The 19,108-nt window shown below is 35.6% G+C and overlaps 1 protein-coding gene across 1 annotated transcript; it reads right to left on the bottom strand.

The window, feature by feature from the left end:
- Nucleotides 1-469: 469 nt before the first annotated feature.
- Nucleotides 470-18,099, bottom strand: LOC120337315 (uncharacterized). The gene is made up of 3 exons (XM_078116918.1): nt 17,587-18,099; nt 10,052-10,180; nt 470-3,424 (listed from the first exon to the last, which is right to left on the bottom strand). Exons 1-3 carry the CDS (start codon nt 17,961-17,963, stop codon nt 2,575-2,577), a joined length of 1,356 nt encoding a protein of 451 aa, XP_077973044.1. The 5' UTR covers nt 17,964-18,099; the 3' UTR covers nt 470-2,574.
- Nucleotides 18,100-19,108: the final 1,009 nt, after the last annotated feature.

The raw sequence follows: 19,108 nt of genomic DNA, 5'->3' as shown, positions 1-19,108 counted from the left end.
ATGTCTTGACCGAAATGAGTTTTATTCGAATTGAATTCACTCCGGGCATCCCAGACACCAACTGGTCATTTGGTATGAATTATTTCGACTGCTGGCCGATTTTTGTAACAAGCCATTGTGTTGGGTTTTTCTAAAAAATCCTTGCACAGATAGGCAGATTCACTATGCAAGCCATTGTATGTTAATAGTGCTGATATCGTATCTCGTTTTCAATTGATTACCAGTTTTATGCTGAAACTGATTGGTGTAATACCGATATCATATATCAGTCCGGGAACGCTATATATCTGTCGCAAATTCTCTATCGGCCACAGCTGAGGACTGCACGCAACGCAAAATCGCGCTGTAGGAATGCCGTGCAGCCCAACTCCAGCGTAGCGAAAGAACAATGTAACATAAATAAACATGACGAAAATAGCGTGGGCGAACTATATTCAGTACAACTATGTATTTACAACACACACACACATCTTACTGGGCCGAATTTATTAGATATTTCATACTTTGACGTGGTGAAAGTGCATTTCTAACTTCAGCAAACATGATGGCTTTGGTGCGAAGAAGTAAGTCAGGTCAAGTTTCTTTTCTCACAAATAAAAAATCAATCATATACAAATTTTGAGAAAAATTGACAATCACAAAGTTTTACTGTGAAATGGAAGCCGCAATAAACCAAAGGCGGTTAACAAGCAACGACACCCAAGGCTTGTAAATAAAACTGAAATATCGAGAATTTCAATTATTGAATTGCAGTTATTGTGGGTGAGTAACATATGTTTTTTGTGGAATTCTATCTTGATAACTAATAGTACAAATATAGCAGAAAATATAAATGTATCAGAATATTATGAGTTTGAAAATATTAGCATCGGAAAGTAATTGATTAATGATAAAAATAAAATAAGAGATGAACAGTTTGGTATTTATTTAAACCACTGCAGCGTTTTTCAAATGCAAGGCTCAGAAGAATTAACATAGTTTCAAAACAAGAGAGCGTTGTTAAAATATATGGACACGAAGTCCAAAGTATTATGGGTATGCAATCTGTCAAAGTAAGCTATCGGTATAGTAGTTAATGAGATGTTTTCATAACGATAAGATGACGTGAAATACAAAAAAAAACATAATACACACTGCGTGTCCATTAAGAACAGAGAACGCAATACTGTAATTGCCTTTAACTCAATGCAAAATTACGCCGACGAGTTCTCAGTAACTCGTCATCGGCGGACCCTACTAATTATCGGTTGATTTTTGCAAGGTCGTGCCTCGCAAACGAAGTCCACTTTATGTAAACGGTAAATGCCAAAGATTATAACAAATTAAACAATTTATATATATATATATAAATAATTATACAACAAATTAAAAAATTATGGGGGATCAAATTTGCCACAAAAATCTTTCCATGATAACCCACCTTCAAGATGAAGGCCTTGCGCTATTGTTTGTTTTATCATTTTTTTTAATGTCTGTTATGCTGATTATGGAGCCTGAAAAAGAAATATTATATCCCCTCTGCCAGGAAACGAACCACGATCTCCCGCGTAACAGGCGTCAATTCGGCCATAGGGACTGACCTAGCGAAGTTAGTCAAGGAAAGATTTATCACAATATTGAAGCCAATGGTCCAAAGCTCGATGACTATGCCGTTGTACTGACCTGCGTAATTCCAGTATTTCATTTTCTTACGCTTTGTGGCCATAAACTTCGTTTCGATGATACCATGCGAAATTGCTACTTAAAATAAGTTGCTTGTGGTTTGTATTAAAATATCGTATAAACGAAAGACATTGGTTTAGCAAGACAGTGTCAAATTAGTTATAAAAAATCGATGTGTTCCTAGAATCTAGATTATTCATCAAAAATAGATTAATTAGGGTTAAAAACAGGTCTTTGAGCCCCCCCCCCCAAAAAAAAAAAATTTGAAAAACAAATATAAAAATAGGCTTTTGACTAATATTTTAATTTTCAATCACTACAAATTGGGAAATGATTGGACTAACGAGGGTTGAAAATTAAGAGAACAACAAATTTAGAAGCCCACAAAAATTGCTAAATTCATCTATAGATTGATTCTGTGTCTCAGTACGAAACCAATGCATGAAATTAAATTTCTAAAAGTGATTCACAAGCATCTTGAACTCCATGTAGGCTACAGAAAGCAGATGAATGAAAATACGAAACATATGAAAAGTGAAGTAATAGCAAAGACTAGTTGAAACTTCAAACTAATAAATAAAATGAATAAACAGAATGAAACATGAGAAAAAGTTCCTTGGAGTTTTAATATTCTAAATATAAAGCAGTAAATACATCCGAGCCAATAAATAAAGTAAATTTTATGTATTCAGGAACATTAATCGGTAATTAACAATAAGTTTTTTTGTTGTGATTTTTATTTATTGTGAGGCTCCATAAATAATAGTCAACCTCCTCTTCACGGGCTATACATAACACCTAAAGTTTGAGAACCCTTGGTACAGGGGATTTATTCTAGATTAGATATTGAGTAGCTTATACTTATTTGAATAAGTAAACATTGACAAATTTTGTTCATCTTAAATATCTAGACTAAGATATATAATCGAGGTAATTGAGTAAAATCTGGACTTTCATAATATTTACTCCTAGACCGTGATGTGCTCCATCATAACTATGAACTCCTGATGTAAGACTGGAAAAATCAAGTACAGGAATATTATGAGCATCGCAATATTCTTTCATTTCCCTAGAGAATTTTTTACAAACAATATTACCGTTTGCTGCATGATATGCTTTTGGTTTTAATATTCCGTTAGAGTCAGGATACATAAAAATGATATGTGGCCATCGATGAATCTTTTTAAATACTTTCGAGGGTTCAACAGTCGTGTTGTTATAATCTTTGTAGAAATCATCCAAATGTTGAATCACGGGACTCAAAAATTTTTTAATAGTCACTTCAGATTTGCATCCGTCGTGTCCACCCTGACCAACCAGCAAAATTGAACCAACTTTTCCTGTCAAACTTTTAACTAAATTTAAAAACCCGTTTGCAGATGCATGATTGTACCAACTATTGAGAGTAACGAGTGGTGTCTGGCTTCCACAAAAAGGAGTTTTATCTAGGAGATTTTTGAGTATCTCTCCCCCGTCAATTCTACATTCTGTCCAATATAACTGGTCAGCGCCAACACATAGTTTGGTCAAATTTTCATCATACCGCGCCAGTAAAAATCCATACGTTGGATCGGACCTTAAAGTCAAAACAAAACCTCTTGCCATTTTTCTCACAAAAGAATCACCAACGAAATATATTTGAGAGAACCGATTGACAACTTCACAAGCTTGTGCTGCTGTGTAGTTTCGTCGTCGACATGAAGAATCAAATGGAATCCATTCACTTATTTCAGCGTGATATATCTTCCTGGTATCAACACAACTGAAAGGTAATAATTACCAATTACATAATCATTAAGAACATGGCAGTAATAAACCGTTTGTAAAGAATTTTATTCTTCAACAAAAAGTTGCACAATCAACAAGAATTTACAGCAGCAAAAACAATAACGATTTATCGTTGTGATCCATGTGGACCCTATGCAGAGATGTGCCAAACTTTTCTGCTGCTCGGGGCGAGTTTCTAATAATGATGTCCGCTGTCCCTAACTTTAAAAATAATTTGGGGGATAAACAGATTATAGATGTCGTTATACATGAGAATAATTAAACTAAAGGTATAGTAAGATAGAAACGTTTTGTTTTATTAAATAAATATTTAAACTAAGCAGCAAACTCACATGTATAATTTCAAACTATTTTATTAACAAAAAGCAAGTCACTTATTTCTATGTCCAATTGCTACTTTGCTGGCAACAAATGTGTGAACGACAGCTTCTTTCACCTCGGCCGTCAGGAATTCCATTTCGGTGCTAATCGAAGATATACTTGACAGGTGTTAATTTGACATAGAAGATTTCAAATATGTTTTTATCTGTTTCAACTTTGAGAAAGCTCATTCGCAACCAGCAATTGAGTAGCCGATAGTGAGTAATAAATAATATGCAATGCACAAAGTTGGAAAAACATGCCATGCTCATCCAATGGAGCAAGAAAATCTTTAGCATTTCTTAGGAAAGCTATGTTCCCACTTCGGAAAACTGACGTAACAGTAGACGTTTTAGCAGTCGCACAGACAGATTTTCTGGCATGGTTGTAAACATTTCCTCGTTTTCGCATGCTAATTGTTAGTTTTTGGTTGTGTTTTAGAAATTTCGAAACGAATCAAATAACTCAATGATAAGGTGACAGCACATTTGCATCCACGTACATTTACACTCGTAAACTACACCCAGGACATTTGCAACCACCGAAATTTGCACTCATACATTTCCTCTCGTAGATTTTACCACCCGCATATAGATTGCACCCGTGGACATTAGCACACATACACATTAGCACCCACAAACATCTGCAACCAGTACATTCGCACCCAAAAACATTTTACCCATTACATCATTGCACCCATGTAGGTGCAAATGTTCATGGGTGCAAATGTACGCGGGTTCAATTGTACATGAGTTCAAATGTCCGTGGGTTTAAATGTCAGCGGGTGCAGATATTCATGGTTGCAAATATTCGGGGGTGCAGATGTCCATGGGTGCAATGTGTATGTGGGTGCTGAAATCTGCGGGTGCAATTGTTATTGGGGATAAATTAAGGGTGCAAAGATATTGGAATCTAATAAATATATTGTCTTCTCATATCGTTTTAATTGCGGTAATAAAAAATTAGCCCAAAAATAGCTGTGATACACAAGGCTACTTTTTTCTTCCAGTACTTTTAAATGACAGGGTTGAATATTTTGAATTAAAATGATTGTTCTGAACATATGTACCAGTTGAAGGCGCTAATTCGCCAAGCCACCCTGAAAATAAGCACCAAAAATGTTGCAATTGTAAAGTAGGATAGAAAAAATTTGTCCGTGGTCAATGGTCGGGGAAACATCCGTTGTTGACTCACCATCGCCATATTCAGTCACACAAGACTAACACATCATGTCATCTTTTAATTAAATAAAAACACATCGATAAAAACATGTGTAACAACGCCTACTCTACAGCTTGGTTCTGCTGCCCCCTTTAACTTGCTGCCCCCCCCCCCCCTCTAAGCACTGCACTGACCCTATATGTGCAACTAGCATTCAAGCTTCGAGACGCGAGTAAATTCAATACTGGTCACCCGAGTCTGTCTGCTCCACGTGCTACTGTGGTACTGGATTGGTTCAATGCAACTGCTATTTTTCATTGCCGCCGCCAGATGACGCTGTAAGCATCTTTCGCAAGTTGCGTTCTCCGGTGTTCAAGTAAGGCTGATGAACCATGGTTATAGAATTTTAGTTCAAATTTTATCGAATTAAATTGTATTTCTAATGACACACTTGCAGATAAAGTTGCAAATGAGAGTAACAATTGTGAATATAATAACGCTGGTCATGCCAAATGACATAATTCACAGAACAAAATTTATGTAGATGAGATTGGGCCGCAGAAAATCAGACCCACACCAATTATTTTGACTGTTCGAATTTATAATAAAAGATAATGGTTATTCAAAACTAACCTAGAGTTGAAACAAAGTCGTGTTTTGCAATCCACTCATCAACTAATCTATACTATTTATTGAGGAACACAATAAAAAATATATAATAATAAATAAATAAATAGAGTTAGTCTAAACTCAAATGCTGCAGAGAACTACTGCTGACCGTTTTTTTGTTTTTTTTATGGAGTCTTTTAGAGTGGGGGAGAGACGACCGATGAATCTAAACGAAAGTATAAAGAAGAAGAAAGAAAAAAAATAATAAAACCAGTCCAGTCAACGCCGAAATTGTAAAACTAACAAATTGCCGAATACTTTTCTGCTACTAAAAATTTGCTTTCTAATGCTTTGAAGCGTAGCGTGATTAAAATAACTTTTTCGATAATATTTCTTTCTATGGTGAAATACATGATAGCGAGTGATTGCAAACTAATTTTGATTCAAAAGTTAGATTTTATATATTTTTGCATTTCAATAGATATGAAAATTAGGAGTTTTAAAATAATTTTAAAGAAATAGGTAAACGAAAGTATCAAGAGACAACTCATAAGCATTTTCTCCCTATATTAACAGAACAAAAAACTAGAGAGCAAAAATCTGATCTATATTAACATTTTATTACATGTTAATGCGTCTTTTTAATACAATTTGAAGTTTTGAATTGAGCCATAAAATAAGTTCGACAGTCTCATTTTTTATTTTCAATCATCGTGATATACGTACCGATCATATTACAAAGTTTTACAGATTGAACAACATAAATGTCATATCTCAGAATTACTCGTTTCCGGGTAGAAGTTGCACTAAAGCAGCGTTTCCCAAACTGTGTTCCGCGGAACAGTAGTGTTCCGCGAGCATCTTCCAAGTGTTCCGTGGGAATGGGACCAAAATCACGACTAATTGGTCGCCATGGCTATCTCGGGATCGTGAAGTTGTCGCACAACTGGCGACCGTTCAAAATCGCGTCACGGTCGGCCTAAAGCGGACAAAGGCAAAAGGTCAACTCTTCTTTCTCAAGCTCTGCCTGGTTTTACTTGAAAATGCTGAAAAAATCACTCATGTTCGCTAAACTCGATTCAGCAGATAAACAAACTCCAGCTCGCAAAATTGCACCAAGTACTTCTAACTCCATTGTTAGGTAACATTTGAGGCAAACACTACGTAATGGAATGTAAAGAAGGAAACGACAAAGAAAGGTAAAATGAATTTATTGATTCAGATACACAGCAAAATATTCGCTGATTATTTGGTTTCTGCGAGACTAACTACTTATCCTTTTTCTATGCTTTTGTGACGGTGGATCCGTAGGCATATATCGCAAGGATGCTGTAGCAAGAGTAGAGATAACAATCCTAAATGATTCAAGAGTCTTTCTGCACACTAATACAAATATGTTTCTGTAACGTTTCGTCTGACCAAGGTCAGACTTCTTTTATCATCATATTTTAGGTGTGTTGAATACAATTTTGTTAGTTTTCGCGGCGCATTTGGCAACTCGCCGCGGCGCAGTAGTACTGTAGTAGCGCACCTTTTGGGACCGCTGCATAACATCATTTTTCCTCATCAATTTAACCCTTTCATCTTTGGTGTTCCGCGAGGCGAGATAAAAAGCGTAAGTGTTCCGTGGCCAAAAAAGTTTGGGAAACGCTGCACTAGAGTATCATCCGGTAAATATCCCAAAGAGGCGGAGTGTCGTAAATTTGAAAAAATTATCATAAGCGACCCAAAAGTATTGTTTCCAATGCTAGAAGATGGAGGGACCTGGGGAGAGTTGAAGCTCAAGTACTAATTTGACTAACAACCAACTCTCTGCTGTAGAGTCCGAGTAAAAATGTAATTCCACTGTCAACATTTACACCAAAGACTTATATTATGTATATTTTTCATCGAAATATCCTGTGTGGGAGGTTTAGTGCAACTCGTCTGTTACTGTAGCTTATTGACATCACATCATATTATTTAAACAAGAGAGCAATGCTCAAATATATGGACACGCAGAACAATTCCCCAAAAATCATATGCGGTGACTTACCAGTAACTGTATCGGGGTACCGTGACGGTTTCATTCAAACCGCTATAAAACAAAAACCAATATTTCTAACCCGTTAATTTTTTCATCGTGGGTGCATTGGCATGTATTCTACACGCTAAACCTTGAATTAACTTTCTATGACTTGAACTTTCTACGGGTTAAAGCTATACAAACCACCAAAGTACGACACTCGGAAGACGTATTTGCGACTGTGTGCGACCAAGCCTTTGTGCGATTTCAAGCCTTGAACATCGTTTCTGCTGCGTCGAGACTATCGCATACGCTGCCATACAGCAATCAAACAGACAAAAACACGGTGGTCGCAAATTGGTTGACAAATATATTATCGACGTATTAGGATAGGATTTACATATTTATCCCGGGGGAGAGAAGAAACTTTTGAAAATGGTTGAAAGAAATACAACTCTACCCACCTGCCAAGTTTCATCTTTTTATCTCTTATATTTGTATGGATTTTCAAGTTTTTGACAGCGACGAGTTAGTTCAGTGTCACCGCGCTGTGTTACGGTACCAGAACTTCTCTCTTTAGAAGTTCCTGTCTTGTGACAGCGTGAAAACATTGGGCTTCTAATTGCATTTCTGACCATCATATATTTTAAGAACACGGTTATTTCGAACAAAACTCGTCAAATTATAAACAAATCACCACATCACAGCAATCAAACAGACAAAAACACGGTGGTCGCAAATTGGTTGACAAAAATATTATCGACGTATCGGAAATGCTCACCCCCCTATTCCCCCTCCTATAAATGTAGAAACGCGAAACCTTCAAATATGGTTAAAAGAAACACAACTCTACCCACCTGCCAAGTTTCATCTATTTATCTCTCATATTTGTATGGGTTTTCAAGCTTTTGACAGCTACGAGTTAGTTCAGTGTCACCGCGCTGTGTTACGGTACCAGTATAGCAAGTAACCCCCAAATGTACCCCATTTCATGTTAAAAATATGAAAACAAAGTTAATTTTCCACAAAATTCAGACAAAGACTCGTAGGAATCAAATTACTCCACGTTTAAGAACATAACAAGTTTCGTCCGGCCATTATCAAATTGAAATTTATTATATCACGATATTCAAACACTAATTATATGTAAGTTCCCATCCGTACGATGTTCATAATTACCCATATTGAGATAATAGGAGTTTCTGTTTATAACGTTGATCACGAGCTCACGTTTACAGTATTTAATTAGATTTATGATCAATGTATAAATACGACTCGATATCTTTCAATGTTAAGCTAGTCTGGATAAATGTTTTAAGATTTGTATTCTGTGTATCGTGGAAGTCTGAGAATAAAAATATCAAACAGAGTTTTCTAATGTTTCTTCACTAACGTGGGCAATGAAGCTGAAGGGTGAATGGGCGACTGGCAGTTCTGAGACGGTCTATGAAATAGCAATATACGGTGACATCACATTCATTTATAAATTATATATGCTATACCAGAACTTCTCTATCTTTAGAAGTTCCTGTCTTGTGACAGCCTGAATTGAAATTGCAAGATGGTCCGTTGGATACAAAATGGCGTCAGATTTCCGCAGAACGTTTAATGACGTCATAGCAAACAAAAACAAATCTCACAGAGCTGATAGAAATATTCAAAATGAATAAAAATAATAGCCTTCTGGAGAAAAATTTCATCTTTAACCACTAAAAATTTCAAAGCAATTGGTCCAGTGATCAAAGCGAAAGCGGTTTATTTAATAAAGAGTGTCAAAGAACAACAAGAACAAGAACTAGAACAACAAGAACAACAAAACGATCGTTATGTCCACTAAACGTGTCCAATAATATGTTCATTTGTTGTGTGTACTATCAGTAGCGTTATATTCAAATGGTATTGTGATGTAATATTAAATATTTATAAACCACGTTCATTTTATACCCCATTTCCTAACTGGGGAAGAATTTTTTTCAGGAGTGAATTTTTTTATTCCTGGGAACCACTGATCTAGTAGCTTATACGCTAGAGCAGTGGTTCTGATTCTCCGATGATTCGTGGCCGCCTTCTAAACATTCTAAACACTTGTACCCATAATCTTCTACAAAAATATGTAACTTTGCTATCAACACGTTCACATAAATTATTTACGCAAAACATAACAACGCGTTACGTTCAAGGAATTAAACAATTTACAATCAATTTATTTTAAATTAATGTAGTCCGCGCGAATGGTACATAGTGAAGGCTTTTACTCGGGGCTCACAGAGAAACACTCCGCGTTCTCTAAGAGGGAACCAGTTTGAGAAATTCTGCACCAGATTGTGGAATAAAAACTAGAAGAATAAATAATTGGTTCTTATCCATTTTTAAACGGAGTATTGATTACCCTTTCAAATTACTATGTCTGAACATGCCTTAATACAAGTTATAGTTTGAAAAGAATGGAAAAAATAAAGCACTCACTTGGGACAATCACATATGCTTCCACAACTACCATCATTCATGTCACTGCAACAAGGTCTCTCACTTTTCGCATCACACCAACTTCCTGCAGGAGCCGCCCACGCATTTCCTTTTGGCTTTGTCTGCACGCTGAAAATTGAATGTAACATTATGACACTATACAGGTACTAATATTTGATTATTTATTTTTTTCGCAATTTTGTGTGCTATGCTCAGAGGAGCCACAAGACGGCAATTCAGAACTAAAAAATCGCCCTATGACGCCGTGTGTTTTGTAAAATATTTTGTACAGTTTGTCTTGTCTTCATGTTTCAGGTTATCAACAAGATTGTATTATAAGTCTAGCATGAGCAATATTATACATGTTGAGAGATATCTCTAAGGACTTAAATCAATCAAAAATTGTGTGACATTTTCAAAAACACTCAAAATATAGTATGAACAAAAAACAGTTGAGTAAAAACATCACGTGCAATCTAGAAAACAAATTAGCAGTTTTTTTTAACTCATAGGGTTGTTAAAATAAGAACTATTGGAACTGCTAAGTGCATGGATATCGAGTATAGAGAAACAGAAGAATAAGAAGCGCAAAAGATATTTGTTAATTTTGGTGTCTGAGATTGACTTTTAAAACAGGCTTGTACTTAGGCCCAACTTAAAATAAGAAAACCGACTACTACTCTTTATGATTTCAGAAATGGAACTCATAACCAACAATGATGAAACTCAGTGAAATAAGTCAATGAAGATGGGAAACCTGGTGGAATTACTGTTTTGCACAGTGAAATATGGAAAATAGCTAATAAATTTATATTTAAAATTTTCATACTTCAACTTTTTGTTGTCATGCTCCTATGTGCCTTATTAATATCATACCACAGTCGTTTTTGTTTTGTTACGCGTTATTATATTATTGTGCTATTATAAAATAATAGTATACATTAGTTTCTTTAATTTGAAAATGAGTATAAAATTAATATGAATAGTACAATGTTTTTGACAAAGTATTTTACAGGCGATTGGCAGTTGGATGACTCAGGAAATTACAACACAATTTTTACTTTGCAACAAGTCTGGTAATGTATGTTCGGTTATCTAGTGTAAGGATGTCCGAAATCACTCTTTTTGCCGATTCCGATGCCTATGAGAAGACGCCGATACACCAATATTTGAAATTACCGATATCACCGATATTTCAATAATATGTGACTAACATCAATGTATATACAATGCTTTTGGGTGTAAAAGACGAACGGGATAAAATATTTGTCTGCGAATAATATTTACAACGAACATTATTTCAATTAGCTAGAAGAACAGATATCCCAAAACACAAGAACGCGCTACTTCAAAGTTCAAATCCGTGTTTGTATTTCTGATACATTAATAGTGTGTTACTGTAGACTCACCGGCACTACAAACGGTTTATTAGAATACTTGAATTAATTACACAATAAAATGCATATTGACTTTGTACTCATGGCTAATTCTCAGCCAAATTATACAATACGATTCAGTGTGCACAGGTGCAAGGAATCGCTGTGCTGGGTTAGAAAAATCATAATGAGCTGGCTTCTATACACGGTGAAATACATATACTCAAATGCAGTGGTTTTCCAACCTTTCTACCCTGGCGAAAAATAATAACATATTATATTAACAAAGTCGTTGGTAACTTGGCATCAGGCTCAAAATCTGCTGTGCATCGCCTGGAAAAGATCTCTGCGGCCCATGCTTTTGTTGCGCGTCTCGTCTCGACCACCTGCAGGGTCAAAACAATATCTTAGTGGATGTCAAGGCGGAGCCCCGGAATATTTTCTAGTTTAAACAAAGAAATATTCATAACCTTCCATTTTTTTTTATTTTTGTAACTCAACGGATCATGACGACAAGTCTGGAATCCAGCCCAATGCCTTCATACCCAGAGTACGCCGGCGGAAGTTTTATAGATCATTGATTATTAATATTTATGATACACCTTAGTATATATCATGTAATGGGATAGACTTTCTTTCATCACGCCCGCTGTAAGTGGGATGGTATTATCGAAATGTGTTTCAACTAGGCGCATTCATAGTTACTAATTTCACATTTGGATGGTCATATTAATCATGCAGAACAGAAAAAACACGCGTTTCTATCTACAGGTACTGAATCTAGTGAGATTTGACGAAGTGCTTTTGCGATGAATCGGAACTAAAGGGCGAAAAGTAATCGTGATTACTCGGCGCCAAGACGTCGCCGGGCCATTTAATACCGCACTTATCAAATCACATGACGGCGGACAAAGTGACTATAACACAAGTGAGGACAGGCATTGACAACGTTATAAGCACTTGTGTGACGTCACACCCTCCATTTTGTGTCCAGAGTTTTATCGCTGTATGATCCCAACTAAGTGATTTAAACCTGCGATCGTTAAACAGTTGAATAAAAAATAACGATGCTCAATAATTCGGACCAAACTTTTGCAGCATCAAAACGAATGAACATTCTTCTGAAAAATTAATTTTCCGCAGATGTTTCTCAGATAACTCGCCTCGGCGGTATGGTCAGCATATACGAGGTTGAGGTTACGGTCATCCAACATCCAAACTCGATAAATCAACACCCAATAAGACCAAACATATCAAACAAAGAGATACACATTCTATTTTAAAAGTTCCTGATGCAAGTATCGCTAATTGGACAAAACTTATTTTAACAAACTGACAGAACTACAATACAAATTACACTACAGAAACTATTTGTACATGATAAAATTTTCAACACAGTGTATATCGCCAAAATATACTACATGCATGGAATGGAGGATAACGATATATAACAAGGTTACAAGAACATCTAATAATCTGGAGTGTATAAAATAATATATATTATCTATCTGACTTGAGCTATTGCTGCAGTTTTACTAGCATACTGTTTTTCAATAATTTTATTTGCCACCTCTTTTGCGTGAATATTTCCCATTATATTAAGAAAACGTTTCAAAATTTTAAAAGCGACATTGGAGCAAGATGCGAAATATATTTCAAGCAGTCAATTTTATCTGTCACAAAAGTAACTTGGCGAACATATATTATGAAAGGCATTAATATTGACGCGAAATATAGTTCTACTTCGCGCAAAAATATGATTGCTTTTTTGGATGGGTGGCATAAATATTGGGTAAAGCCAGTGGTGGGATTCAGCCGGTTCGCACCGGTTCTATAGAACCGTCTCACGGCGAACCGGTTAGCATTACTGGTTACTGTCAATGTTCTGTTTGTAACAAAACCGGCTGAAAAATATAACTTTTTGTGAAGGAAGCGGCTGACAAAAAAATTGAATCCCACCACTGGGTAAAATTTTTCTATCAATTTTTATCGTGTGTGTAAGACTGAAAAGAGTAAGTGACGATTGTGGTAACGATTGATTAAACATAGATAATATTTCTTAAAAAACAAGGTCCATGAATGATATATACGTTTGGTATCTGATTATGGGACGTAACTAAATGGCCAAACCAAAAAATTTGGACCCCGCGTCTTCATAGGGTTCTGCCGGAAACATGAAGGCTAATTTTTTATTGTTGGATAAATTTAATTACAATTAAGTTTTATCAACCAGAATGTGGAAGACATGATGGCGTCGCTAGATCACCTAGTAAATATTTCACATTTCTCGACGCAAAGGAATCGAAATATCTTGCCAATACAGTAAGTTGATAAATGCTGTAACACCAGTTGCGGCGACTGGTCTTCAAATTTTGTACGTTATAATGTACAAGATGTACGTTTCAATAAAATTCATTAGGCGCACAATGGGCTAGTCATGAGACCGTTTACATTCTATAATTTTAGGAGCAACTGTTGCAACAGCTCGTTAAATCAAGAAAAATTGTCCCGAGAAAATTCGGACATTCAATCATCTTCTGGAAAGATTAATGTAAAACGCAGGCTTTAAACGTTCGGCATGGTGTGAACAGGTATCACAATACCAGTTCAAGTAATATCTGCTTCAAACGTATGTTTTGGATCAGGGGTCTCCAACTCAAAATACGTCACGGGTCACTTTTTGAAATTTATCAAAGACGCGGGCCACAAACCAGCAAATTAGGTACAAAATTGATACACAAAAAATAACAAATGAAGTATGAATATATTTGTTGAAATTATACTTGAATCTTACACAAAACATATTCATTTACCTGTGCTGGATATTTGGCAGCGTTTTGTAGCGATGTTTGACTTATTTTGCGTCGGTTTGCTAGTCTTAAGACAGCATGCAAACGCTCGTCTGTTAGTCGTGAGCAAAAAGCTGATTTGTTAAACTTTAATTGTTGAATCAAAAATAATGCTGCTATTACTTCACAGGCCTTCAACATACACTTTAATAAAGCTTCCTTCGACGAAAGAACGCGACTATTTCGCAATCATCTCAATTATGGAAATCTTGCTTTCACTGAAGCTTCACAAGTTTTGTTTTGACTAAAAAAAAAAATTCTCTGTTTCATCAGTGAAAATTTCAATTGCGATGCCTTTTTGTGACGAATTGTTTCAGTATAGACATAGTTTTTTCCCCCTATGTAATGAGTCGTAATGTCATCGAATGTTGTACTCCTTTCGACCAGCAATAATTGCGCAATATATGAGACACTGAACATTGTTATCATAATTTAATACAAAATACAGATCTTCCCACTTATTTTGAAATATTCTGTGCTCTTCCGAACATTTACGCTTCTTGGACTTGCGTGTGGGTTTACTTTATAAAAAGTTTATAATAATCTAGATTTGCTTTAACTGCACATATGCAGAATTAATGATTCATAACTTCACACTTCAATAATCTAACCGAAACTTGTTCATTTCGTCACAATGAAAACGCGAAATGAAATGATTGAATTTACAATTTAATTATTACAATAGAATAAAATATAAAAGTGTTAAAGTGGATCAACAGTTGGAAATTTTTGTTTTACTATTTACAGTTTGTCGTACCGGACTCTTGATGTTAAATAACACTATAAAACTCATAGTTGACATTGTACTATTTTAGTTTTTTCTGGAAAAACCATGACGCCGGCCTAAAACTTAAAATTGCCAATATAGCCCAAATTTTTCTATAGTACGTAACTAACGAAAATGTAATACAATGCCCCTGAGTTTACAAGACAAACGTGATAAAATATTTGTCTGCGAACAATATTTACAGTCAGTAACGTCAGTGGTTCCAAAACTACTTTCATTTGTGTCGCCAAATATCAATCCATTTCATACGAAATTGATTGTTATGTGGCCGAATTTTGAAAACAACTACTCGTACTTTAATTAATAAAATTACGGCGCGTTAAAAAGAAAAATATACTTTTTCAACATTAATTTGAACTAGTAAGAGTTTTACATTTCATGCACATTTAATCGATGCTACACGCAAGCTTATTCTTTTGCATATTAACGATTACAACGCCACTTAATATCTGATATCCGCAAGTCACGAATCACTCAAAATTAATTTTCACGATTATTATCGTTTTATTCAGGAGGTTGAAAAGAATCTCGAATTAACATATAAAACTTCTCGCCTTCGAGCGACGGAATATTAGCACTAGAGTTTTCATCAGTCGAAAAAAATTATCTTCCTGTGATATCTATATATATTTAAGATACATTCTTTCGATGCGTTTCAATAATTTGGATTATCACTTGATTTTGAACCATGTCAATAATAATATCGCTTGTCAATAATCAGCATGAACGATGCGAATGGTACATGTCTCAATTAATACGGAGATAAACTTCATTATCAGCCTTTCTATAAGGATATCGTGAAGGCGAACGTCTGGCGGTGTTCAGTTCGTCAAGGCGATAACACAGAGATAATATTGTTATAAGCAGAAAATAAGTGGGGGCTGGGAACGAGGAGATTGAATTGTCTCGTACAGAAAAGGCCCAGCCTATGGAATGAGTCGCGGTTTTTCAACTTTTCACCCTAAACGCGACATTCTGAACCTTCATGTTAGTAAAAACACATCTCGGTCATGTGACAGCAGTGAACAAACGTAGATCTGAAGCAGAAACCGAAAACAGTAAACAATAAATTGTTTTTGTTATTTTTTTTGGGATTTATATATTCTTCAAAATGAAAAACGCTACCCATGCAACATAACAATAGGATAATTAGAACGGTACTCTCATTCCTTCATATATTTAAAGTAACTAAACTTGATTTTGATCACTCTGGAGTTTTCCTGATTGCGGCCCGTAAGGCCTCCTCAAAATGTTTTGCGGCCCTACAATCTCGCAGACTTGGACCACTCTGCTCTAATTAAGTCAAGTGCAACCACCTACTATACGAACTGTAATGAGTTTAGGGAGCCAGTAAATGGACGTGCCCGTTCCATGAGCGTAACTATCTTATACTTCAAAACATTCTAGAGAATATCAAATATATCGGATTAATTTTAGCCGTTACCGATATCGACAAAATGACCGATACATTTCTATTCTGAAAGCCTACATTACAATATTTATACGAAATATCTCAACGGTATATTTGATTTAACGATCGAAAACTCCGAATTTTCATGCTGAAATCCAAGGCCTACTTTGTGGTTAGAGAATGCATTGGTGTGACAAAGGGTAATATTGCATGCAAGAAAGAAGATAAGTAAGATTGCTCACAAGATCTTAGCCAGCCCAAAAGTGTTATTTTTCGAGAAAATGACTTAATATAACGCTGACTCGTGCCATTGGCTCCGAATTGGGCTTGATGAAAGAAACCACTGATATCTAACAATATCTTAACGAATCTTCAGGCTTGTTCATGGGACATATATTTCTGTCCCATTCCCATCCCATCCCATAGCAATTATGCCTGTCCCATCCCATCCCATGGGATTCCCATTGTAATAAAATTCAATAAAAATTGTTAAATTTAGGTTTAGCGTCTACTAAATAGGACTACATGTACGAAGAGACATGCAAAACAACAAAATTTACGGACATTGTTAACTTTATATTCATAACTATCATACATGTGTTCATCAGCCCTTCATGAAGTATATTTTTGATGCTGGATATATTTTGCTTTTTATAACTAACAATACAGCTATGGTCAAATATATGGACACGAAATCCATAACGAAATGTTTTATCATCATTACTCAAAAATTATACGGTTTTCTTGTCCCATGGGAAGTAGAAATGTCCGCTGTCCCATCCCATCCCATGGGACGTTTCTTATGGGAATCCCATTGCCATGGACAAGCCTATGAATCTCCCCACAGACTTACTTCGCTGTCGAAATGAACCAATGTATACAAGCGCCCCTCAGCATTTCAATCCAAACCCATTATATCATACCTACAGTTTTAGTATAGAAACTTCTAAATCTGGCTGAATCTTTTTTGTAACGTACCACAAATAGCAAATTAAACTATCAAAAAAACATTCTTTACACAATGCCAACAGTTTTTGTCATTCTCGTAAGTATTTTTCGCATATTTAGGGTATAATATTATGCAGATATGTTAATTGAAACAAATTATTTACTTGTTAAATCCACATTTGTTATCATCTCTCCATAATCGTGTATGTATTCCTCGTTTTATACGAAATTCAGTCAAAAAATAATCCAATTCTCGTTCTTCTTTCAGTAATTTCTTGTATTCCTCTTCATTTTTATTAAAACTATAAATCCTTTTCACCCACTGACCATTGCTCAAGTTATATAAGATGTTTTCACAAAACGGGTTACGATATCTCAACTTGTCTGATGTTGTGTTTAGATCGCTCGTGTAACTTTGATGATGTGATAAGTGAATTTCAGAAATAGCCGACCACTTATAAGATGCGTATATTACACATAATACGATACTGAATGTACCAATTCCCATATAAACAGACCGCATGTTTGTGGTAGTACGCATTGCATAGCCTGAAGTAATAAGAGCAGTAAGGTTTTCGTACAAAACTGCTATTTCGTTTCTTCTTTATTTCATCAACATAATTCTCAGACTTAAATACCAGGATAAGAAAATACGTACATTTATTCAAACCGAAAGTTGGTTTTATTTCAGGCTGACCAAGGTTATAGCCTACACGTTTTCGCTTCGGATGGATTTATGGATGGATGGATTTACACGGTTGATTTAGTATTGGCCAATGAACGAAACAGACCCCTTCTCACCAAGGTGCCTATTATCTTAATCATAATTCCAAAAGTCTTATATTTAATAAGATATTTTCTTTATTATACCAAATCGATAACTGTCCGTACACAAAACAGTGTCGTTCTGGCGTGATCCATAGCTGGTTAGAATAATTTCCGCTAACGCTGGTTTTTTTTTTCTTAAAAGAATAAACAATAACAATTTTATCACAATTAATATGATAATGGGTCTCTCTTGTTTGGCATATTAGAAGCTAATTATAAAAAAGGATTAGATATTGTGAAGACGAACGTCTTGCGGTGTTCAGAGCGTTAAGGCGATAACGCAGAGATAATATTTTGATAAGCAGAAAGGAAGTGAGCGGGGGCAAGGAGATTGAATTGTATTGTGCAGAAACGCCCCTTCGATGGAAGTAGTCGCGTTTTTCATCTCAACTTCGCACCTTAAACTCGACGTTCTGTGCCCTCATTTTAGTAAAAACACATCTCTATTTCCAGCGTAGGTCATGTGACAGCAGTGAAAAAGCCCAATAAATTGTTTTGTTATTTTGTTTGTGCTTTATATATTTCCTTTAAAATAAAATAAAAACGCCACCAATGCTACATAACAGTAGGCTGTTTAGAACGATACTCTCATTTTTTGATAGATTTCAAATAACTAAACTCGCACTATTTTGATCACTTTAGGGTTTTCCTAACTGCGGCCCGCAAGGACTCCTCGATTTTTTTGCGGCCCTACAATATCGCAACCTCGGACGACTCTGCTCTAATATGTTCAAGTGCAATCGCTTACTATACCAGCTGTAATGAGTTCAGGGAGCCAGTAAATGGGCGTGTCCGTTCCACGAGCATAACTATCTTATACTTCAAAACATTCTATAGAACATCAAATATATCGGAAAA

Source organism: Styela clava, chromosome 10 (assembly GCF_964204865.1).
Source record: "Styela clava chromosome 10, kaStyClav1.hap1.2, whole genome shotgun sequence".
In the NCBI taxonomy this organism is placed as follows: domain Eukaryota; kingdom Metazoa; phylum Chordata; class Ascidiacea; order Stolidobranchia; family Styelidae; genus Styela; species Styela clava.
Note: the sequence above shows the minus strand (reverse complement) of the source record. Positions and strands in the feature narration are given on the sequence as shown.